Source organism: Nuphar pumila, chromosome 11 (genome assembly GCF_984573655.1).
Source record: "Nuphar pumila chromosome 11, dmNupPumi1.hap1.1, whole genome shotgun sequence".
Classification (NCBI taxonomy): domain Eukaryota; kingdom Viridiplantae; phylum Streptophyta; class Magnoliopsida; order Nymphaeales; family Nymphaeaceae; genus Nuphar; species Nuphar pumila.
The window spans coordinates 114,331,116-114,356,610 of record NC_143259.1 but is presented as its reverse complement, the minus strand read 5'-3'; the positions used below and the strand labels follow the sequence as shown (position 1 = coordinate 114,356,610).

General features: G+C 36.5%; 1 protein-coding gene across 1 annotated transcript; it reads left to right on the top strand.

Moving 5' to 3' along the window:
- Positions 1–11,198: 11,198 nt before the first annotated feature.
- On the top strand, positions 11,199–15,388 carry LOC149822939 (uncharacterized). The gene is made up of 2 exons (XM_089980348.1): positions 11,199–14,604; positions 14,775–15,388. Exons 1-2 carry the CDS (start codon positions 11,340–11,342, stop codon positions 15,149–15,151), a joined length of 3,642 nt encoding a protein of 1,213 aa, XP_089836474.1. The 5' UTR covers positions 11,199–11,339; the 3' UTR covers positions 15,152–15,388.
- Positions 15,389–25,495: the final 10,107 nt, after the last annotated feature.

The window sequence follows — 25,495 nt, the reverse complement described above, 5'->3', positions numbered from 1 at the left end:
TCATTTGAATGTATTGCAATACTTGATATGAATGATTTGAATGTATTGTAATACTTGATGCGAATGATTTGAATGTATTGCAATACTTGATGTGAATGATTTGAATTATTTGAATGTATTGTAATACTTGATGCAAATCATTTGAATGTATTGCAAAACTTGATGTGAATGATTTGAATGCATTGTAATACTTGATGTGAATCATTTGAATGTATTGCAATACTTGATTTGAATGATTTGAATGTATTGTAATACTTGATGCGAATGATTTGAATGTATTGTAATACTTGATGCGAATCATTTGAATGTATTGCAATACTTAATGTGAATGATTTGAATGTATTGTAATATTTGATGCGAATGATTTGAATGTATTGCAATACTTGATGTGAATGATTTGAATTATTTGAATGTATTGTAATACTTGATGCAAATCATTTGAATGTATTGCAATACTTGATGTGAATGATTTGAATGTATTGTAATACTTGATGTGAATCATTTGAATGTATTGCAATACTTGATGTGAATGATTTGAATGTATTGTAATACATGATGCGAATGATTTGAATATATTGCAATATTTGATGTGAATGATTTGAATTATTTAAATGTATTGTAATACTTGATGCAAATCATTTGAATGTATTGCAATACTTGATGCGAATGATTTGAATGTATTGTAATACTTGATGCGGATGATTTGAATGTATTGCAATACTTGGTGTGAATGATTTGAATTATTTGAATCTATTGTAATACTTGATGTGAATTATTTGAATGTATTGTATGTCATTTTTTATTTGTTAGAATATGGTTCGTGGAGCTTACAATGGTCGTTCATCTAGTAGTAGCCAGCCTTCATCTTCACTGGCTCCTGTGATAGGTATATCATTTAACTAATTGGATGCTTGATTAGTTGAAATGCGCATTCTGAGAATTTCTAACGTATTTTTTTACTGATGATGTTTCGCCTGTACATGACCCACCTACACCAGTTGATCACACAAGTCATGAGCCAACACAAGATGCAGGGTCTTTCAGTCTGGTACAAGAAGACTCATTCAAATAGTGTATATCGATAATCGACTGTAAGTATTTCATTTTCACTTATTGCATATCTTATAAATATTTTATATTGATATTTATTGTATACCAATTCATATGCAGCACGAGGTTTGAGCTACAAGAAGTAGTACATGAGATTAGAAATTCACTTCTTCAATATCTACCAGGACCGGTCGTTCAATGAAAAGAGTATCCAAAAGAGGTGATAGACAAATTGTGGTCCTCATTCACGGTATACAGTTGTTTGTCATAGTTAATGTGTTTCATATTTAATTTTTTTTCATAGTCATGTCTACTAACTTTTTAAAATTATATATAGGCTTCGAATTGCTTCACGATTACGGTGGAGGAACATGATGCAAGAAAGGTGGCTGCCAATCGATTTGCAGACATGCTGCACAATATGAAGACTGCAACAAAAAAAACATCTGACGGAATAGATGATCCACTACATTGGAAGGGTCATGACCCTATTACTATCAGGAGAGATTATTGGGAAGAAATGTGCGACAAGTGGGTGGGGGATGGATTTCAAAATCGCTCTGCGAAGGCTACACAAAATCGAGAGAAAATGCTCGAAGCCCATCTACACACAGGTGGATCTAAGACTTTTGGGAGCCACCTGAAGAAAATGGTAACTCATCAATATATAATATCAATTTTATAAGTATTGTTGCAAACCTGTTAACTAAATCTTTTATCATTTAACTTCGCAGGAATCAGAAAAAGGAGGCATTGTACCATATAAAGATGTGTTTGTTGAAACACATAAACGGAAGACCACAGGAGACTTCGTATCAGAGAAGGCGAGAAGGACAACGGTATGTATTTATTCTATTAATAATCATTGCAATATACAAGTTATCATAAACATTGTAATTCTTAATTATTAATACATACTATAAACATTATTTTGTAAGAGGCATATGAGCAACAGATGGTAGAGCGATATGACGATGACTTTACTCAGCATCCATCATTTGATCCTGCAGCATGGGTGACTGCAGCAGGTGAACCCAAAAAGAGTCGTGTGTTCGGGTTTGGGAGTAATATGAACACCTCACTTGTCATTGCTTCCTCCAGTCACGGCTCACAGACTTCTTTCGTCGACATAAGCTCCAAGCAGCATCCTATTTTTTCCGGTGATGATGTACGCGAGATCGTTAAGGACACAATGCGTGACTACTTCCATGAAACCATCACTGACGTTCTCTGATCTAAGTTCAACAGTTTTTTGCTGAACAGGGGAACTTCGATTGCAGGTGCCTCTCAGGTATGAAAGTTTCATGCAATATATTGCATGTCGTTAGATTTCATGTAACTTTGATTGCCTTAACTTAGGTGCATTGGATATAATTTATTTCATTATATTTTGTTTATCAGTACTGACCTATTATATAATATTTTAGTATAATATTTTTACTGCCTTAGAACACATATGAGCATGATAGAATCACATATACAGCTTTTTGCCTGCCTTAGAGCACATATGAGCATGGTAGAATCACATATAGAGTTTTTCTAACTGCCTTAGAACACATATCAGCATGATATAATCACATATAGAGTTTTTGCCTTAAAACACATATCATTCATGATATAATCACATATAGAGTTTTTTGTCTGCCTTACAGCACATATCATTCATGATAGAATCACATATAGAGTTTTTTGCCTGCCTTAGAGCACATATGAGCATGATAGAATCACATATACATTTTTTTTACTGCCTTAGAACACATATGAGCATGCTATAATCACATATTCAGTTTTTTGACTGCCTTAGAACACATATGAGCATGATAAAATCACATATACAGTTTTTTGCCTGCCTTAGAGCACATATGAGCATGATAGAATCACATATAGAGTTTTTTTTTATTTCAATATATTTTGTTTATCAATACTGACCTTTCTTTTCTTATGTAGGTTGCTGACGATAATCAGCGTAGCGAAGCTGAAGGGACAGATCAAGGCAATGAACAAGAAGACGCACAAAATCTTGGCGATGATTAGATTAATGTGTTGAATTTGTTCTACTTTTTTTTTGTTTCGAAAATGTAATTGTTGAATTGTAAATAATTAAAACTTGTGAATTTTAAAGTAGAACGATTAATTGTTTTAGTTTCTTTTTATATGTAATTTTATGTGTACTTTGTTTTTTATCCACAGGAAATATAAATTGTACAAGAAATATAAATTGTAGCGCGAGAATTTTTTTTTCGATATTTAATTTTCAAATATTTTTTTTTATTGTTTTCCTTGTTTGTGACGGATTAGCGACAGATATATCCGTCGCTAGATGTATAAGTTAGCGACGGATTAGCGACGGTTGTAAAGCCATCGCCAAATTGAAGTCGTCGTTTAGTAACAACGGCTTTGCGACGGACGTTGCCGTTCGTTATTTCGTCGCAACTTAGCGACAGAACTGGCGACGGATATATGTCGTCGCTTATTAGCGTCAAAAAAATTGCGATAGAAGATATCCGTCGCTAATCCATCGCTAAGCCGATTAGCGATGGAATTAAGTCGTCGCTAATCCACTGATTTGTTGTAGTGAATTCTTAAAGAGGATCTGAAAATTTTGAACTCATCCATAGGCAATGGCTTGGTGAACATATCTGTGACAAATCTCAATATGCTTTGAGCGGCTATGGAAGACTGGATTTTTTGTCATTGCAATGGCATACTTGTTGTCACAATTGATGATGGTCGATCCTTCAAGATTTTGCTGTAAATCTAAAAGAATTCTTCTAAGCCAAACTATTTCACTTGTTGTTGTGGTAGTTGCGATTATATTTTGCCTCTGCAGTCGACAATGCAATTGTATTTTGCTTCTTTGATGACCAAGATATGATTTTGTATCCCAAGCAAAAGACATATCATGAAGTACTTTTTGGATCATCAACTGACCATGCCCAATCACTATCTGTATAACCCACAAGTTGAATGTTGTTTTCAACAACATATTTGATTCCAAAAAATTTTATACCTTTCAAATATTTCAAAATTCTTTTGGTTGCTGCAAGAAGGAGTTTGCTTGGTTCACTCATAAACCTGGATACAAGACTAACGAAATTTACAATGTTGGGTCTTGTGTTAGTAAGATAAATCAATGATTCGACCAAGCTTCTATATATAAAAGCATCCACCTTTTTAGCACCATCATTTTTGGTCAGCTTCTCGTTGACACTCATTGGAGTGCTCATCGGCTTACAATTCAACATCATAAATTTTTTCAGCAACTCTTCAAGATATTTTTCTTGAGAAATAAAAATTTCTCCTTTCTTCTGCTTGACCTGTATTCCAAGAAAATATTTCATTATTCCTAAATTTGTCATCACATACTCCTTCATCATGTCATCTTTAAACTTAACAACCATTTTTGTATTTGATCCATCATAGATCAAATCATCCACATATAAACAAACAACTAGAAAATCTACTCCATCTCTCTTTACATATAGAGATGGTTCGCTTGGGCTTCTTTGAAAATCTTTCTTTTGAAAATATTGGTCTATTTTTATATTTCAAGCTCACGGTGCTTGATTTAAGCCATATAAAGCTTTCTTTAACCTATAAACTTTTTCTTTACGTCCTTCCTTCTTAAAGCCAAGAGGTTGTTCAACATAGACATCTTATTTGAGTTCTCTATTAAGAAAGACAAACTTTACATCCAACTGAAATACCAGAACTTTCAACTCGGCGGAGATGGCTAACACAAATCGAATTGTCTCCATTCTCACAACTGGAGCAAAAGTTTCATTAAAATCTACTCCAAAATTTTGAGAATAGCCTTTTGCTACAAGCCGACCTTTGTGCTTTTGAATTGAGCCATCTTCATTGAATTTAGTTTTAAAAATTCATTTTAGACCAACTATATCTTTTCCTTTTGGCCTATCTACCAATTCTCATGTATGATTTTTCTCAATTGCAAAAATCTTTTTATTCATGATAGTTTTCCAAATATCATCTTTGATGACTTCTTCATAATTTTGAGGCTCAAATGAAAACAATGTCATATGACAAGAAGCATATATATTTGCAAGAGATCTCACCTTTCTATGAGGAGTATCTGATTCTGAATCACTTGAGTCCATATGTTATTTGCTTGTACAAGTGTCTGGCATAGTCAAATTTGTCTCTCTTTGAGGTGCTTCTACTGAGTGTGTTCTTCAGTCTCATTCACTTTTTTCATCAGAAATTATATCTCTTGAGATAACTAACTTCTTTGTATTTGGGTTAATGAGGCTTATCACTATAACCAATAAATATGAACTTTTCTCCCTTCTCATCAAATTTTTCTCTATTTTGAGAATGAATTTTGCTAAAAGCAATACAACCAAAAACTTTAAAATGACTTACTTTTGGTTTGTGCTTGTACCATGCCTCATACGAAGTTTTGTTGTGAATAGACTTAGTGGGAGCTCTATTCAAAATATACACTATTGTGTTCACGGCTTCGGCCCAAAAACTGTTTGGAAGATTCTTTCCTTTTAACATGCTCCTTGCCATTTCAACAATAGTGCAGTTTTGTTACTCTACAACACCATTTTGTTATGGCATTTTTGATGCAATTAGTTGCCTTTTAATGCTTTGAATTTTGCAATATCTCTAAAATTCATTGGATGTAAATTCTTCTCTATAGTCAATCCTTAATCTTTTCAATTTGAACCCGCTCTCCTTTTCTGCATAGGCTTTAAATTCTTTAAAAATGAAGAATGCTTATGACTTTTGTTGAAGAAAGTATATCCACATCATTCTGCTGGAGTCATCAACTAAGAGTAAAAAATACTTTCTTCCATTGTGAGATTTTGTCTGCATCGGTCCACAAATGTCTGCATGAACCAATTCAAGAAGATGCTTCGCCTTCCAAGATGAATTTGGGAAAGAAAACCTATGAAATTTGCCATATATACAACCTTCACATATTTTATTTTCTCTATCGATATAAGGAAGCCAAATCACCATATTTTTTTGCTTCAACAATTTCAAACTTTGATAATTTAAATATCCAAATCTTAAATGCCAAAGATTTGATACATCTAAACTTTCAACCTTTAGTACTTGTCCTTCACATGAACTCATAATCAAGGGAAGGACCTTATTTGTAGTCATCTTCACTTTGACTATTGTTTGCTAATTTGGTCATTATTGAAGTTTACTAAGTACCCCTTTTTCATCAGTTGACCAACACTTAATAAGTTATGTGCTAAGCCAGATACATAAAAAAACTTCATGAATGAGTTTGGTCTGACCTGATTTAGTTTTGACTGTTATGACTCATTTGCCTTCAATATTTTGAGATTTTTCATCTCTCATTTTTACTTTGTAGGTGATAGTTTCATCAAGTTTGACGAAACACTTTTTTATTTTCAGTCATGTGGTTGCTGCAACTACTATCTACATACCATATATCACTTGATTCTTGCTCAACGTTCATGTAAGAGAAGACAATTTGATCTTTCTCATCTTCATTTTTTGATAAATTGGCTTCATGTTTTTCTTGAAACCAACAATCTTTTTTAGAGTGATTTGGTATTCGATATCTTGTACATTTGTATCGGCATTTTCTAGACTCATGCTCAGGTTTTTTGCAGACATGGCAGTATTTTTCTGATTGCTTAAACTGCCTTGGTTGACTGGAATAATTTTTTTCTTTGTTGCGACCTTTGAGGAACTTTTGATTTCTTTCTTTTGAAAATTGAGGTCTTCTTTTGAAGCCTTCTTTTTCTTCATCTATATTGAGCTTTGTTTGGAGTGCATGCTCAATCACTTGAGATTCAGTCCTTGCAATCCACTTTTCATGTGCCTCGAGGGATCCCATCAATTCTTGTAATAATGGAGTTGATAGATCTTCTGACTCTTTTATGGCTACTACGACATAATCGTACTTCGGCAACAAACTTTTTAAATTTTTTTCAACAAATTTTTTCTCCTTAATTTTATCGCCATAGCTTCTTATTTGATTGATAATCCCAACAACTCTAGTAAAAAACTTTTGAATTGATTCATTGTCTCTCATAGACAATGTATCAAAATCTCTCTATAATGCTTGAAGCTTGATGAAGATAATTTTCTCTGAGCCTTGAAATTCATTCTTTAAAATATCCTAGGCTTTTTTAGACGAAGTTGTATTCATGATTCGGGAAAAGATAACATTGCTTACCCCAAGTTGGATATATAGAAGTGCTTTTGCATCCTTCTTCTTGTTATCCTTAAATTCTTTTTGTTTTGGAGCGCTCTATGATGCAAGAATTGCATCATCAGTTGGTTCTTTGTAATCGCCATAGACAATCTCCCAAATCTCTTGTGAGGCAAATAGAGTTTTCATTTTAAGACTTCAAAAATCACATCCTTCACCATCAAACACGGGCACTTAAAGTTGGGAGAGATTGGCGACAGAGTTGTTCAAATTTCCTATCATGATTTTGATGTAAGTGTGGTCTCCTTCAACCTGGCTCTTGATACCACTTATTGGGTTTTGAATACTCTAATTGATGTAACAAAATATGACTATGACCACAAAAAAAAGGTTGAAAAGAAGAGGAACTTAAAAGTTTTTCTCATATTTACACATAAATGTACTAAAAAAGAAATAATATTTTATTGAGCAAATGAGATTAGATTGCATGTCCAACACAAGAAGGATGAGGGCTTTATATAAAAACCAAAAAGAAATGTAACATGTTACTTTAAAAGGTTGCACCTTTTCAAAAGAAACATATTACCTTTTGGTAAATTTCAAAGAGACATAAAGTTGCATCCTTTCATCAAGCAAGGTGTCTTTTTGAAAATCTAAGACACATCTTCCCTTCACTTTTGAATTTGGATATTACAAATTACTAATTTTGACAGTTATCTAGCTTCTTCAGCTCTTGCTACTAAAAAAACTTTCCTATTCAATATACTATAGATCTCTTTGATGACAGTCCTAAATGTAGCATCCAATTTGGATGGATCAAGTGTTGATGTTTGCATAAAGAACATACCTTGAGCCTCGCTACAACCCTACCTTCCTTTGTACTTACCTCCCGCATATCCTTGAGATCAGACTTGTTCCCAACAAATATGGTACCAACATTCATAAATGAATGAGCAGTTCAAATTATAAAAGAAATAATGAGTGCATTTCTTGCTATCAAATGCAACACACAACAGAGAGAGACTCACTTTGAAGTTCGTTGAGACATCCACCAATGTTGTCAAAAGTCTGCCATCTACTTATGTCATATGCAACTAAAGCACCAACAACACCTCGATAGTATGCAGAGGTGGCTGCCCTTAAACATTCTTGGCCTACAGTGTCCCAGATATTAAGAATTTAAGAAAAAAAAGGTGCAACCCCTTTAATAAATAATAGAATTTTTATATACAATAAAAAAAATTAGGACCTCATTTGGAGGCTTGGCCTAAGGCCTCAACTTCTCTTGAGCCGCCTCTGATGGGTCAGCCTTAAATTTGGATGGTCGCCAATTGTTCCACATGATGGTGAAGTTTAGAAACACTATTCGTTTAGGGCTCGGCCCAAGGTTGACTGATTAGGAAGCAAAAGGGGAAAACGATGCGGGAAGCAGAATTGAAGCGATGCATTTTAAAATGTATAAGAAGTGAAAAGTGAGAAATAAAAAAAATCAATATAAGGATTGAATGAGAATCGAAATGGAATATAAATAAAAACTAAAATAAAAGTGACTATTCTTAAATTTCATGAGTTTTTAGTGTAAAAATTATTTTTTTAACAAAAACTAAAAATGATGCTGCTAATTTAGAGAAAGCACATGGAATTGAGTGAGAAGCGTGAGAGAAAATACATAAAAAAATATGAAAAGTAGAGTAAAAAAATATATAAAAAGAATAAATGATGCGTGTGAAAAGTATAGGAGAAGCGTGGGAAAATCGAGATTCCCATCAAGTTTTGGAAGTGAGGAATATCGTGCTTCCGAAGAGAGTTTCTGAAAAACGGGCTTTCCACTTATCTAAGAAGCTTCCAGTAACTCTGGCCCGACCTATTAGAGCATGTAAGGCTTAAGAGAGAACTACTGGGTAGGCTTCCCTTAAGAGCATGTGAAAGTCTAGCCTATCTTTGAAACGTGCATTTTTTCGTGCATTGCTTGATGGGTGTGGTGAAGAACCCCAAACAAGGGGTACAACTCAACAGAAAGAATTCCTTGTCCTTCCACATGGCCATCATTCTAAGAATCCTTTTACAGATCACAACTTATAAACATCATTTTGGTACAACTTATTTGGCCTTAAGAATCTTTTAGAGACAAGCAGAATTTGGTCAAATCCCTTTTTTTTCTTTTTGTTAATTGAAAAACATTTGGGATAGAAAATTAACCTGGTTGCGTTGGCTGAGTCTGCCATGCATACGGTCATCCTTCCAAAGGCATAAAACTCTTGATGATGTTAGATTGCACCAGGGGGATACCTGAAGGAATCAAACCTTGGCCGCCTGTCTAACAGCCTAGACTCAACCCCACTATGTCAACCACCCTCTTGGTGGCTTTGTCAAAACCCTTAAATATCTAAAGAAGAAGAATCCCATTTAGATCAGAAATTTTAGTTAGATGGTATTGATTCTGATCAAAGAAATAGAAAGTCAGTACGGCAAAATATTTATAGGACACTGTGATGATTTTTATTTTCGAGGGGAAGACTTGATGAAATGTGTATGGAGGTTGTGAAGAAAACTAGGAAGTGTTACAAAGAAGCTGAACGATATTTTTGTGATAAACTCATGATATTTCATTCAAATAATATAATATTTTGAAAAGATCTCAGATATTTGTCCATTTAAAACAAAGACTAAAACGTGAGACTTAAATATTCATTATTTTTTGGTGATATTCCTAAAATATTGCTGATGTTTGTTATTATGATCGAGCCAGATGCCCACAAAAAGTTTTTCCACAATAAGTAGGCTGAAAAGTTAATACCAAGAGTGAAAAATATGCATTCGAACCAGAGGAAGAAAACATTCGTCACCTAAGCAACTAGAGACAGCAACTGGTGGAGTCCTTAAAATGCATGCCTGTAGAAAAGTTCAATGGGGTCAAAATATTCATTTTTGATGTCATAATTATTTTTTGGTCTTTTAGGGGGCGTTTGATTTGCAAACAGGCCTGGACAATGACACGTTGTCCTGTCCTGTCTACTACAGCCCTAGACAAGGATGGCTGGAACCACTTTTTTTTTTTCAAAAAAGTGTCCAGGTGTGTCCTGTGCTCCCCTTTTCCAGGAAAGAGGGCAGCACTCCCCTGGACATGAACAAGTGTTCCAAAGGGATGGTTTTTCAAAAGTCTACCACCTGTCCGTGGCATTTGCGTGGGTGCATGGGCATCCGGCGAAATCAAACACCCCCTTAATGACCCCAATGGAAGTCAACCAGTCATATTCAGTTACTTTCAATATTTGATAAAACTAAGCTTTCAAGTTAACTTTCCGGACCTCATTTCTAAGCATTTTACTTTTTTTCTTTAGATAATCCAAGGGGAAACCTCCATCACTGACAGCATGTTGGCTAGCCTCCGGTTCGTGAGGTCCCTTGGCCACTCGAGAGTACACCGAGCTTCAACCTTGTGGCAAGGGGTGCATATCTTTTAGTTGGTATTAATGGCAGGATGTGCTCCTAGCATTTATAAAGGAAACTTACAAACATTCAAACTGTGGATACAATATCTAAATACTAAATGTTAAGAACAAAGTTTAAACAACATCCAGACAGCAAATTGGATCCAAAAGCATGGAGAATGAGATACTGTATTATGCAAGTTCATGAAAAAAATGAAAAGAAAACACAGAAAGCAACATGAAGTGCATGCAAAAGCAAATAAGAAATGATGTGACCACAAATATAAAACCAACTAGCAACTTTTTTTTTTAAAGGCAAGCTGGGGTTAGGCAGACCCCTACCAGTTAAACAACTATACCATTGGGTTTTGAACCTGCAACGTCCCAACACAAGGTGACGTGCACTAGCTGCTCCTACCAGACAAGAGAATACATTTCTAATATGAATTATGTGAGAAGTGGGAGAAATGAGTGGGAAGTGACAAAACTTGAGAGAGAAACTTTAAGCAAGTAAACGAGAATTGATTTGGGAAACAACGAGGAAGTGGGTTGGCATATTTGCCTTCAAGTCAGAAGAAAGCAACCTGTTGACCATTAAATGCAAGGGCCAGCCTTAGATTTGGATGGTCGCCAAACTGCTCCTCGTGATGGTGAAGTTTAGAAACACCATTCATTAGGAGGAAACGCAAAAGAATATGCTTTTGTTGACTCTTGCTTCTGACCTCTGCAGCATAAATTCCTGCAGAATTCAGACCACAATGTCATTCCAAATCTTTGACAGACCAACCATTCACCCTTTCATCCATTGCTGGCTCCCTCTTTCCTTTCTGCTCAAACCCCCACATACCTCCTTATCCTTCACCAAAATGCTTCATTGTCAGAGAACAAGTATGAGTAGAGTGAAATGGTTCCCTCTTGTCTTTACTCTTTGGAGTCTTTGTTCCACAAACATAGGCGCTCAGTCATTACAAGCACAAGCAGAGGCGCTTTTCAAGTGGAGGGACAGCCTCCAAGCTCACCATTCATTGAATTCTTCTTGGTCATTGTTCAACTCCAGCTATGGCCCCTGTTACTGGGTTGGGATAGTCTGCAATGATGACAAAATGAGCATTGTCAAAATAAGCCTTCCGAATGCAGGTCTTCAAGGTACACTTGATCGCTTCGACTTCTCTGCCTTCTGCGATCTTGCATATCTTGATCTCAGAGGTAATGGCCTGTTCGGAACCATACCTGCTGGTATAGGCAGCCTTGCTAAACTCTCCTACCTTGATTTGTCGGAAAATCGGTTCTCCGGCACCTTACCAGAATCTATGGCCAATCTTATTGAGATTGCCAACATCCGGATATCTGGCAATTTGATCAGTGGGGAGCTGATTCCAAACTTCTTCACCAATTGGAAGGACCTCAGTAATTTTGAACTCTTTGGCAATCATCTGACCGGAAACATCCCTCCGGAATTCGGGGAACTAAAGAACCTGACTCATTTAGATCTGTCTCTTAACTCTCTGACTGGACCGATCCCATCTTCCATAGGTAACCTGTCCGGTCTTAGAAGTTTAAACCTCTCAGTAAACAATTTGACTGGACCCATCCCTGCAGAAATAGGAAAACTGAATAGTCTAGTTGAACTAAGACTATACAAGAACCAACTATCAGGTTCACTACCTAGCACAGTAGGAAGCTTGTCCAGGCTATCTGTCATGATCATTCATCAAAATAAACTATCTGGTGAGATCCCATCTGAGATAGGAAATCTTAAGGAACTCACTCATTTGGATCTATCCAAAAACTCCCTTATTAGATCTATACCCCCAGAAATAGGAAAGCTCCAGGGCCTTGTTTATGTAAATCTATCTTTGAATTCTCTTACAGGTTCTGTCCCTACTTCAGTTGGAGAAATATCCAGTCTGGTGAGTTTGGCCATCAGTGACAACCACCTGACTGGACCGATTCCTCCGACTATTGGAAAGCTTATGAATCTCACTTACTTGGACCTCGATACTAACTCTCTTACAGGCTCCATCCCGGCTCAAATTGGAAACCTATCCAATTTGCGTTCTTTGTTCCTTCATTACAATACATTAACTGGAGTTATCCCTCAAGAATTGTGGAAGCTCAATAGGCTGACGGAGTTAGATTTATCCTCTAACTATCTTCCAGGTTCCATCCCTTCTTCCATAGGAAACTTGTCCAATCTTGTTTTCCTGGGGCTTAACGAAAACGGCCTCTTTGGCACCCTGCCTCTGGAGATGAATAATTTGACAGGTCTAGTCCGTCTGTACCTTTCACTGAACAAATTTTCTGGTTCTATACCATCACATATATGCAGGGGTGGGAGGCTGGAATACTTTGCTGCTATCAACAACCATTTCACAGGGCCAGTGCCAGAAAGCTTGAGAAACTGTACAAGCTTAGTTAGAGTTCTATTAAAAGAGAACCAACTCAGTGGTAACATATCAGAATCATTTGGATCTTATCCCAACCTACTCTACATTGATCTGAGCAACAATCAACTTTTTGGAGAGCTCTCGCTGAACTGGGGTGGATGCCTCAATCTTACATACTTGAATTTCTATAATAACCATATCACTGGCAGGATCCCAACGTCGATCTCTCAAATGGCACAACTCCAAGAGATAATTCTTTCTTCCAATTATTTAACAGGAGAGATCCCAGCAAAAATTGGGGAGTTGTCAATGTTGTTGATGATAGATATGAGCAACAATTATCTTTCAGGTGGTATACCACCAGAGATTGGCAGGTTAGCCAAATTACAACGTCTTGATTTATCATCCAACAATCTCAGTGGACAAATACCTGAAGAACTCGGGGACTCTATTGGATTGATTCTATTGAAGCTGAGCAAAAATAGCTTGACTGGAATAATTCCACCTCAGATAGGCAATCTTGTACAACTTCAGACTTTACTAGATGTTAGCTATAATGCACTGATGGGGCCGATACCCAGCCAACTTGGGAATTTAAAGGCATTGGAGGCTCTCAATCTCTCCCATAACAAGCTCCAGGGTCCCATTCCATCATCTCTGGCTGAAATGGTTAGTTTGACATCAGTTTATTTATCATATAACAATCTCACAGGCCCTCTTCCAAACAACCCTGCTTTCCTGCATGCTCCACCAGAATCATTTATAGGGAATCCTGATTTATGTGGAGAAGTTGCACAAGGCTTACAACTGTGCAAGTCTTCCACGGAGGCCATGAATCAGAAGAAAAAAAAATTGGTGGTCATTATTGCTCCAATTGCTGGAGCACTCGTGCTTCTATGCATCATCTTTGGAATTTGTACAGTTCGTTATAAGACTATGCAAGAAAGAGAAGAAGAAAAGAGCACAATCATGCAAAAATATCATGGGAATCTCTTTTCAGTCTGGAGCTATGATGGCAAGCTTGTCTACGAGGATATCATCAATGCCACAGAGAATTTCAATGACAAGTATATTATTGGTAAAGGAGGCTATGGTATCGTTTACAGAGTTGAACTTCCTACAGGCCAAATAGTGGCTGTAAAGAAGCTTGATCAATCTGATGGAAACACGTTAACTGATCTAGGCTTCAGAAATGAGATCAAAGCATTGACAGAAGTTCGTCACCGGAACGTAGTCAAGCTTTATGGATTCTGTCAGCATCCTGGGTGCACATTCCTGGTGTATGAGTATGTAGAGAGAGGAAGCTTGGCAAGCATACTAAGCAATGATGAAGAGGTCGAAGAATTAGACTGGGCGAAGAGGATGAGCATCATCAATGGTGTTGCTAATGCTTTATCTTACATGCACCATGATCATTCCATTCCAATTGTTCATCGTGACATCTCTAGCAAGAACATTTTGCTACATCCAAACTTTGATCCCTGTATCTCCGACTTTGGAACAGCAAGGTTACTAAATCCAGATTCATCCAATTGGACCAGACCCGCAGGAACACATGGCTACATAGCACCTGGTATGTATTAAAATTTCAACATGCAGAGATATTTGCTTCCTACCTGAATGAATCCTATGGATTTTTGCATTGAAAAATGTCATATGCTTTACTGGCCTTATCCTAGGATATCGATTCAATCAACCTTATAGTTTCATCTTCTAGCAGTAGCTAATGATATCTGCTTGCAGAGTTTGCATACACCATGCGAGTGACAGAGAAATGTGATGTCTACAGTTTTGGGGTGTTAGCACTTGAAGTCCTAATGGGAAGGCATCCAGGGGAATTACTGTCATCTTTATTGACTGGGCAAGAGCTTTCTCTAAAGCTCCAGGATATGTTGGACCAGCGCATTCTGCCCCCAGTGGACCAAGAATCAGAGGAAGTGGTCGTTGCAGCAATGGTTGCACTATTGTGTGTACACACAAATCCAGAGTCACGACCTACAATGCGTGTTGTTTCTGAGCATCTTTCTGCTCGGAAACAAACAATCCCACTTTCAAAGCCTTTCAACATAGTCACTTTCAACAAAATGATGCACCATGATCATTGGTCTATAACCATGTAGGTATTTTATTTGCACACAGCCTTGACTCATATTTGAACAACCAAATTTAATGCTGCTGATTAGTAATGAATAAGAATGTGTTGCATATGCCACTCTGCATCTATGACACATTCAGAAACACTGCCATCTATGAGGATGTACTTCGATGAGATGAACTCAAGGATCTGTCTAAACCTTGTAACTGTTGGATGGCTTCATGGCAAGGCCTCAGCAATAAAGTTGCTTCCTAGATAGGAGGTAATCTCTTCACAGTGAAAGTTGTAAAGTATTCCATCTTTAGTATCTATCTAAGCATGCTTTTATTACTTCTCCAATCATCTTATATAAGAAGAAACAACCCCCCACAACTATTGTTTTTGCTTATTATACGGAGAAACCACACTAGGATGGGAGACCTGGTCACGCTGGTCATAGCATGTTTTACCTATGGTCTGTTGGTGAAATCGAAGTATATAATGGAATGAAACTAGATTTGAGAGAGGAAGAGAAGGGAACACGCAAAGTAATAGAAATTTTACTAAAAGGAGAGCACTCGTAGAGAATATTTTTTTTGGTTGCAGGGCTCTAATTGAAAATATGAAAACACACACACACACACAAGAGGCAAAACCAGAACCACAGCCACCCCATGTAGCAGAGGGGATTCGATCCTGGGCCTTCAGCTTGACACAGGACCCAGCTTACCACATGGGAGACCACCTCGGTGGTTTCACTCATTCAATTTTTGCATTCCATACACAGGTATTTATAGGCTTGCATTAAGCCTAAGATTTAATTTACTTAAACAAGAATGAGAAGATTCCAAGGAGCTCTCACCCATTTCTAGACACCATACCCCTAAGTTCATTTTGCAACTCTCATGACACAGACTCGTATGGTGAGCCTTAAAGTGGCTTGATCATTTTTTTTTTATGACGAGGAACCCTCATCGAAGGGAGGAAAACCTCATGTGGGCCCCATGACCATCCTGCCTTACGTGGCCCACCTCTGAAAGCTACGGACACACCCGTGCACGGGTGGGCTTTGATCCGGTGCCTTCATCTCAACACCTTCACAACCACACCCCCACTTAGGGATGGCAGTGGGGCGGGGCGGGGCGGGGCGGGGCAGGGGACAAGGTCTCCACCCCCGCCCCGCCTCAAGATTTTATCCTCCACCCCCGCCTCCATCCCCGGCGGGGAATGGATTTTATCCTCCATCCCCGCCTTCATCCCCGTTTCATGTCCTCCATCCCTTGTTCAAATGGGGATGAGGCAGGGCCGGACGGGGATATTGCGGGGAAAAGTGGTCGGGGCGGGGATGAGGCGGGGATCGTGGCGGGGACGGGGCAGGGCGGGGAAAAGTACACGTCCATCCCCGGATGGGGATGGATTTTAACCTTCGTCCCCGCCTCCATCCCCATTTCATACCCTTCATCCCCGGTCCAAATGGGGCGAGGTGGGGCGGCGCCCTGCTTTCCCCCGGTCCACTGCCATCCCTACCCCCACTGGCCACGCGGGCAACCCCGCGGTGATTAAAGAGACTTGATCAGAAAAGGTGAGTATCGTATATGAACTCATTCACCTTCCAAGGTAGCCGACTTAGTTGGAAGTAAATACAAATTAATTTACCACCGAGGTGGTATCCCATGTGGTAAGCAGGGTCCTGTGTCAAGCAGAAGGCCTAGAATCGAATCCCTCTGCCACATGGGCCGGCTATTGTTCTGGTAAGGGTCCGCCTAACCCAGCTGGCCTTTAAAAAAAAATACAAATTAATTTATAATAAGAGTAATTCCAAATTAATTTCTTTTAACATGGTTGTCGTCCTCACAACAAAAAACTGTCCCTTGACCCCCCCAAGGAGCCTCCAGTTTTGCCTTGTGAAAGGAGGCACACACATGAAGACTCGAACTCGGGATTTATTACATAATTTCACAAGGGTTGGTCTGAAATGTACTACTCCTAACTCCTAAGCCTGATTCAGAGAGTCAAGCTACAACAGCCTCAACCATATCTTCTTATCTGAAAAATATGCACCCATGAATCAACCACGTAAGAGGGTCTTCCCATCAAACTGAGTAGCTAAAACTAGCTGCTTAGTAAACATGAAGATATCCATATGTTCCTTGTTATAAGGAGGTCTAGATTATTTAGCACAAACAACCACCAGAAGTTACTCCAGCCATCCACTAACATCGTTAGACCCGTGAAGCAAATCCCTTTTCTGAGTAGATGAAGTTATGGGCAAAACTTCTTTGATGGTGAAATCTTACACCATTGCCATTGATTTGGCAAAAGGCCTAAGCCTAGATGTGGAGAAATTTTAGCCATCCAAATAAATCAATTGGAGGGTTAGGATGAATGTAAAATTGTAGATCAATTTAATAATACATACAAACAAAAATGAAATTTATAACTAATTAAAATCCATTCACAAACATAACAAAATAACTATAAATTCTGTCAATCGCAAAATTACAACGAAGTTTTTAATTATAACTATGAATGAACTTTGCATTCAAATAACATCTAAGTTTTTATTCGTTCTGTCAAAATTACATCCACAATACGGCATCAAAATGCAAATAAAGGGTTGAGGACCCCAAGAACTCCAGGGTTACGAAAATAGGACATCCAGATGCAAATAAGAGGTTGAGAAACGAAGTGTCATTTATATTGAATAAATTTTTGCAAAAAAAAATAGCAATACCCTTGCAAAAATCATTTAAAATTTCGCAAGGTACAAACTTTTGCAAGTTTTTCGAAATTTTGCAATACCTCGTGTAATACTCGTTTAGAATTTTGCAAGGTATAGACTTTTGCAACACTTAAAAGATTTTTGCAACATGCTTTGCGATACTCGTCTCGAACAAGTGTTTTGAAAATTTGCAATCTTTTTTGGAATATTGCAACTCAAATGCAATTTTCTTGACAAGTTTCATGGGTCCATCCACTTTCAGCATCATAACCTACGAAAATAAAAAAAATTGCAGCATCGAGAGGTAAAAGCATCCAAAAAATAGAAACTTGCAAAATTTTTCATTTGGCAAATTTGGTAAACTATGGGACATTTTTAAAACACCACATTTTTGTAGTACAATACGTTCAATTTGCGTTTATATAATAAGTGGATTTTATACTAGCAAATGCTAGTACTATGAATTATATTTATAGAATCAAGTGGGTCGTCAACATGTGCATAGATGTTCAAGATATTTGTACATCTAGATATATTATAACAAAATTCATTCACTTATCTATTCAACAAAATTGGAATTAGAATTGTCATTCTCATAATTATACTTTTAAGTACATTATGTTTCATAATCTTAAATTCTCAAGATTTTTGAGGGCATGAAATGAGTAGCATTTATACTACTCATTTCCTTGGATTATCAGTTCTTTGGCTTATCACATTTATAATATAATTAGTCTAATTTCAACTCATAGCATAGACCAAAATTACCAATAATACCTATGGACTTTAGTTGAGACTAGTATCTTCTAGTGTAAAATAACACTAGGATCATAGTATATATCAAGGATTATACATTCTCTAAAGTTTTTCAATATGAATGAATTTGATTCACTTGCATGATAAAACAATTATAACACCACATATTAAATCAATCTTCATAACATGAAAATTTTGGTGAAAAAAAAATATTATAATCTATTTTGTTACTTATGATCAACATATCACCCATATGAAATATATTAAAAATAAAAAATAACATATTAAGATCATAAAATCCATTAAGTTAAGATAAAAAAACTCATTTTAAAAATGATATGTAATTGTTCAATAGAAACCATTCTCAGAATTATATATATAATGGATATCCAATTGTTCAACAGAAACTAGATTTGAGAGAGGAAGAGAAGGGAACACGCAAAGTAATAGAAATTTTACTAAAAGGCGAGCACTTGTAGAGAATACTTTTTTGGTTGCAGGGCTCTAATTGAAAATATGAAAACACACACACACACACAAGAGGCAAAACCAGAACCACAACCACCCCATGTAGCAGAGGGGATTCGATCATGGGCCTTCAGCTTGACACAGGACCCAGCTTACCACATGGGATACCACCTCGGTGGTTTCACTCATTCAATTTTTGCATTCCATACACAGGTATTTATAGGCTTGCATTAAGCCTAAGATTTAATTTACTTAAACAAGAATGAGAAAATTCCAAGGAGTTCTCACCCATTTCTAGACACCATACCCCTAAGTTCATTTTGCAACTCTCATGACTGACTCATATGGGAGCCTTAGAGAGGCATGATCTTCTTTTTTTTATGACGAGGAACCGTCGTAACCCTCATCGAAGGGAGGAAAACCTCATGTGGGCCCCATGACCATCCTGCCTTACGTGGCTCACCTCTGAAAGCTACGGACATGCCCGTGCACGGGTGGGCTTTGATCCGGTGCCTTCATCTCAACACCTTCACAACCACCCCCACTGGCCACTCGGGCAACCCCGTGGTGATTGAAGAGACTTGATCATAAAAGGTGAGTATCGTATATGAACTCATTCACCTTCCAAGGTAGCCGACTTAGTTGGGAGTAAATATAAATTAATTTACCACCGAGGTGGTATCCCATGTGATAAGCAGGGTCTTGTGTCAAAGCAGAATGCCCAGAATCAAATCCCTCTACCACATGGGCCGACTGTTGTTCTGGTAAGGGTCCGCCTAACCCAGCTTGCCTTTCAAAAAAAATACAAATTAATTTATAATAAGAGTAATTCTAAATTAATTTCTTTTAACATGGTTGTCATCCTCACAGCAAAAAACTCAGTCTCTTGACCCCCCAAGGAGCCTCCGATTTTGTCTTGTGGAAGAAGGCACACACATGAAGACTCGAACTTGGGATTTATTACATAATTTCACAAGGGTTGGTCTGAAATGTACTACTCCTAACTCCTAAGCCTGATTCAGAGAGTCAAGCTACAACAGCCTCAACCATATCTTCTTATCTGAAAAATATGCACCCATGAATCAACCACGTAACAGGGTCTTCCCATCAAACTGAGTAGCTAAAACTAGCTGCCTAGTAAACATGAAGATACCCATATGCTCCTTGTTATAAGGAGGTCTAGATTCTTTAGCACAAACAACCACCATAAGTTACTCCAGCCATCCACTAACATCGTTAGACCTGTGAAGCAAATCCCTTTTCTGAGTAGATGAAGTTATGGGCAAAACTTCTTTGATGGTGAAATCTCACACCATTTCCATTGATTTGCAAAAGGCCTAAGCCTAGATGTGAAGAAATTTTAGCCATCCAAATAAATCAATTGGAGGGTTAGGATCAATGTAAAATTGTAGGACATCGTATCATAGGATCAATTTAACAATACATACAAACAAAACTGAAATTTATAACTAAAATTCATTCACAAACATAACAAAACAAGTATAAATTATGTCACCCTTCCATGTAAAATCACAACAGTTTTTACTTATAACCATAAATGAATTTTACATCCAAATAACATCCAAGTTTTTATTCATTATATTAAAATTACATCCGCATACGACATCAATATGCAAATAAGGGATTGAGGACTACAAGAACTCTAGGGTTATCAAAATGGGACATCGAGATGCAAATAAATGGCTGAGAAATGAAGCATCATTTATATAGAACAAAATTTTGCAAAAAAAAGTAGTAGCAATACCCCTACAAAAATCGTTTAGAATTTCACAAGTTACGAACGTTTGCAAGTTTTTTGTAATTTCTCAATACCTCATGTAATACTCGTTTAGAATTTTGCAAGGTACATACTTCCACAACACTTAAAGGATTTTTGCAATGTACCTTGCGATATTCGTCTCGAGCAAGTCTATTGAAATTTTGCAATCATTTTTGGAATATCGCAACTCAAATATAATTTTGTTGACGAGTTTCATGGGTCCATCCACTTTCAGCGTCATGACCTTCAAAAATAAAAAATTCACAGTAGTGAGGGGTAAAAGCATAAAAAAAATGGAAACTTGCCGAATTTTTTATTTGGCAAATTTGGTAAACAATGAAGCATTTTTAAAACGCCTCATTTTTGTAGTACAATATGGTCATTTTTCATTTATATAATAAGTGGATTTTATACTATCCAATGCTATTATTATGAATTATATTTATAGAATCAAGTGGGTTGTCACCATGTGCATAGATATTCAAGATATTTGAACATCTAGATATATTATAACAAAATTCATTCACTCATCTATTCAACAAATTTGAAGTTAGAATTGCCATTCTCATAATTATACTTTTAAGTCCATCATGTCTCATAAACTTAAATTTTCAAAAATCTTCAGGGCATGAAATGAGTAGCATTTATAATACTCATTTTTCTTAGATTATCAATTCTTTGACTTATCTTACTTATACTATAATTAGTCCAGTTTCAACTCATAGCATAGGAAAAAATTACCAATAATTCTTATGGACTTTAGTTGGGACTAATATCTTCTAGTGTAAAATAACACTAGGATCATAGTGTATATAAATGATTATGCTTTCTTTAAAGCTTTTCAATATGAATGGATTGTGATTCATTTGCATGATAAAACAATTATAACACCACATATTAAATCAATCTTCATAACATAAAAATTTTGTTGAGAAGAAATATTATAATCCATTTTGTTACTTATGATCAACACATCACCCATATAAAATATATTAAAAATAAAAATAACATATTAAGATCATAAAATCCATTAAGTTAAGATACAAAAAACTTATTTTAAAAATGATATGTAATTAGAAACCATTCTCAAATTCTCTAGATATGTAAGTCAAATTCTCAAAAATGATATGTCACCCATATGATATGTAAGTTAAGATCATATATAGTGGATATTTAATGGTTAAAGAATTTCTCTAGATATCAAAAAATTTAATAAATTACCCTCTCTGGCTTTTAACAACTCATAATATGATTTCATAAAGATTTCTCATTTAATGGCTTTTACCATTCTCAAATTTAATAAATAATTAATGGCTTTTCCTTCGTTGTAAAATTGGTTAAAATATATAGCATGGTCCATTTCTTATAATAGATTCACATGATCTTTTGTATATAGAATGGATTATGGAAACACTTTGGGGGTGGGGGTTGAAAGTTCAGCAGCCTATAATATTTTGAATTTCAACCCTCAAAACAATTGTAAATTTACATAAAAAAACAAAAAAAACCTGACCCACAAATGCTCCACCTGAATATTTGTCTGAATTTGAGTCATGAACCATTTCTTGCATCATTTGTAATTATGGCAGCCCTTGGGTGGCGTTTCTCAATCTAGTATGCACAGTAAACAGATATGTGTTGTTAGCAAGAGGATATTTCTGGCTATATTTACTTAGCAGATAATGTTAGCAGCATCTGATTGGCCAACTTGAGAGAGAATATCAGTATTTGTGGTTATGCTTAACACAAGATGACAGCATCTGATTGGCTAACTTGGGAGAGGATATATGTGGTCATACTTTGCACAAGATGTCGGCAGCATCTTATTGGGTAACTAGAGAGAGGATATCCTTGTACAAGGGATGACATCAGGGTTGAGTGTTAAACTGTAACTGAAAAAATTAAGCTTTTGGCTTGAAAAGAACAGATCAGCTCCGATTTTGCACAGCTAAGACATGGAGATAAGTGGCATTGAATAAGAACCACACAGGGGTTCGTTTTTATGGGAACTGAATCTCCTACGTTGTCCCTTTCGTGAGGTTTACGAGTCACCTCTAGCTGACCAATGGAGCCATCATGGCCCAATCTTGATGATGCTTGGCTACATAACAAACCACAATTGCATTGGCATTCGATACATCCTTGCATACTGCTAGGGGGTGGCTCAAGAGATGTTGAGGCCTTAAAAACTTTTTATTATATATGAAAATTTGATTATTTATTAAAGGGGTTGGCACCTTTTTTCTTTTAATTTTTAATATCCTTCATATTTACTAATTGAGTTAATATATTTATATGAAAATTGGTAGCTGATCACTCGTTAGGTTCTCAAACGAAAGTCACTCACACTTAGTGTCCATCGCGTGGTGTGATGGACGCCGAACATCTTTTTTGTGCAAAAAGACTTTTACTGACGCCAAAACAGCGCCAATAAAAGTCAAAAAGTGTCTGCTTAAACTTGTCAGTCAAAGTCTTTTTGCAGAAAAAAGATGTGTGTCCATCACACTTAGTGTCCATCGCGTGGTGTGATGGACGCCGAACATCTTTTTTGTGCAAAAAGACTTTTACTGACGCCAAAACAGCGCCAATAAAAGTCCAAAAGTGTCTGCTTAAACTTGTCAGTCAAAGTCTTTTTGCAGAAAAAAGATGTGTGTCCATCATGCCACGCGATGGACACTCGGCATGAGTCTAAAAGTGTCTGTTTAGACTTTTACTGGCGCTATTTTAGCGCCAACAAAAGTCTTTTTGCAGAAAAAAGATGTTAAGAATCAATGTGAGTGACCTTGGCGTGAGCACCTGACGAGTGAGCAGCTATGCATTATATATATATATATATATATATATATATAGAGAGAGAGAGAGAGAGAGAGAGAAGAAAGTAGAGCGTAGCTTCTTGATCAAATAGGTGCTTAAGCACCTACTTGATCAAGCTGACCGTAAATTGTGTGCTTGATGGATGGCCAGCGCTAAACAAAAAATATATAAAAAAAAATGAGTGAAAACAACATCAAAAACATTGTTTTCTGCCCAAATAAGGCTTTAGTGGGGCGGTTTAACCCATTTTTGGGTGCCATTTGACTTATTTTTGACATTTTTTTGTGTTGGCAGTCCATCAAGCTCCAGCTTGATCAAGTAGGTGCTCAAGTACCTATTGATCAAGCAGCTATGCTCTCTCTCTCTCTCTCTCTCTCTCTCTATATATATATATATATATATATATATATATATATATATATATATATATATATATAAAAGTACCTATTGATCAAGCAGCTATGCTCTCTCTCTCTATATATATATATAAAGAGAGAGAGAGATGTCATGCCTACTACACGTACACACAACATAACATAAAATAATCAAGGAAACAGATCCCATCATTTGAGATAGGATGGGTTCCATCATACACTTAATCCTAACCATTGGGTTTCATCGTACATTCAATCCTAGCCTTTGATTGCATGGTTAGGATTAAGTGTATGATGGAACCCGTCCTATTTCAAATGATGGGATCTGTTTTCATCAAGTAACCAGTGCCACCACCTCACAGGGGTTGTAACTGCTCTCATGCAAATGGGACGGAACCCCTTGTTTGTCCTTTTTTTTTCTCAAATCTACCACCATAGATGTGATTTACGTGCATGTTTTGTTTAGTGAAAACCAGCTTTTGGATTGCAGAATCCAACTGTATACAGATTTTTTCGGTAATAAAAAAATCAAGTGCTACGAAGGCATTAATTTTTCCGCACTCAAAAACATATTTTCATCAAAAAAACATGATTCAAAAACACATCGGTTAGATTGTGTCAAAACAACTCACATCGTGAGATTCAAGCTAGATCCCCCCCCCACCACCCCCACTCCAACACAACACAACACACATATCTTGTTTAACATGGAAAAGGACAAATTGTTGATATCACCATTTTTTATCTATGATTATTAAATTTGTATTATTATATATGTGCTGATATTATCCTGAACATACGAAAAACTCTAACTTTTCATGTGATGTTGGCTCACAGTGATATTTGTAACATTTATAAGAGCGCATCAAGTGATATGCAGTTCAAGCGGTAAATCGTCAACTGCCTTGGTTGTCATTTATGTTAGAAATAAAACAGCAAATTAAAGAAGAAGATTGTTCTCTAGAATAAAAAACATGCATAAATGGTGCTAGAGAAGAAGAAGGCTACAAAAGGCTTCAAAACATTCCAACGACTTATTAAAATAATGATACATAACTGTTATATATAGCATTCGAGCTCAACCAGAATTTAATTACATAGTAAATTTCTATCATAGAAAAACTAAAAAGTTATTACATTTTCAAGGAGAAAAAATAAATGAGAGCAGAACCCAAAGAATTTGCATAAAAAAACTGCAGATAGCCTTAACGTAAAACAAGTTTCCAAAATGAAGAAGAAACACGAAGAGTCTAGCTTATAATTCCAACGAGCCTTAATGTAAAATGAGTTTCCCAAAAATGAGAAAGAAATACGAAGAGTCTAGCTTATAATTCCAACAATTCATCCATGTGAAAAACAACTGCCAGAACACTAGTCTGGATCGGGTGCAATATGATTGCACAAAAATTATGCATTAAGCACTCTATCACCCTCCATCTGGCCCTGCGCCCCACATCTGACAGGCCCTGTCCCCAA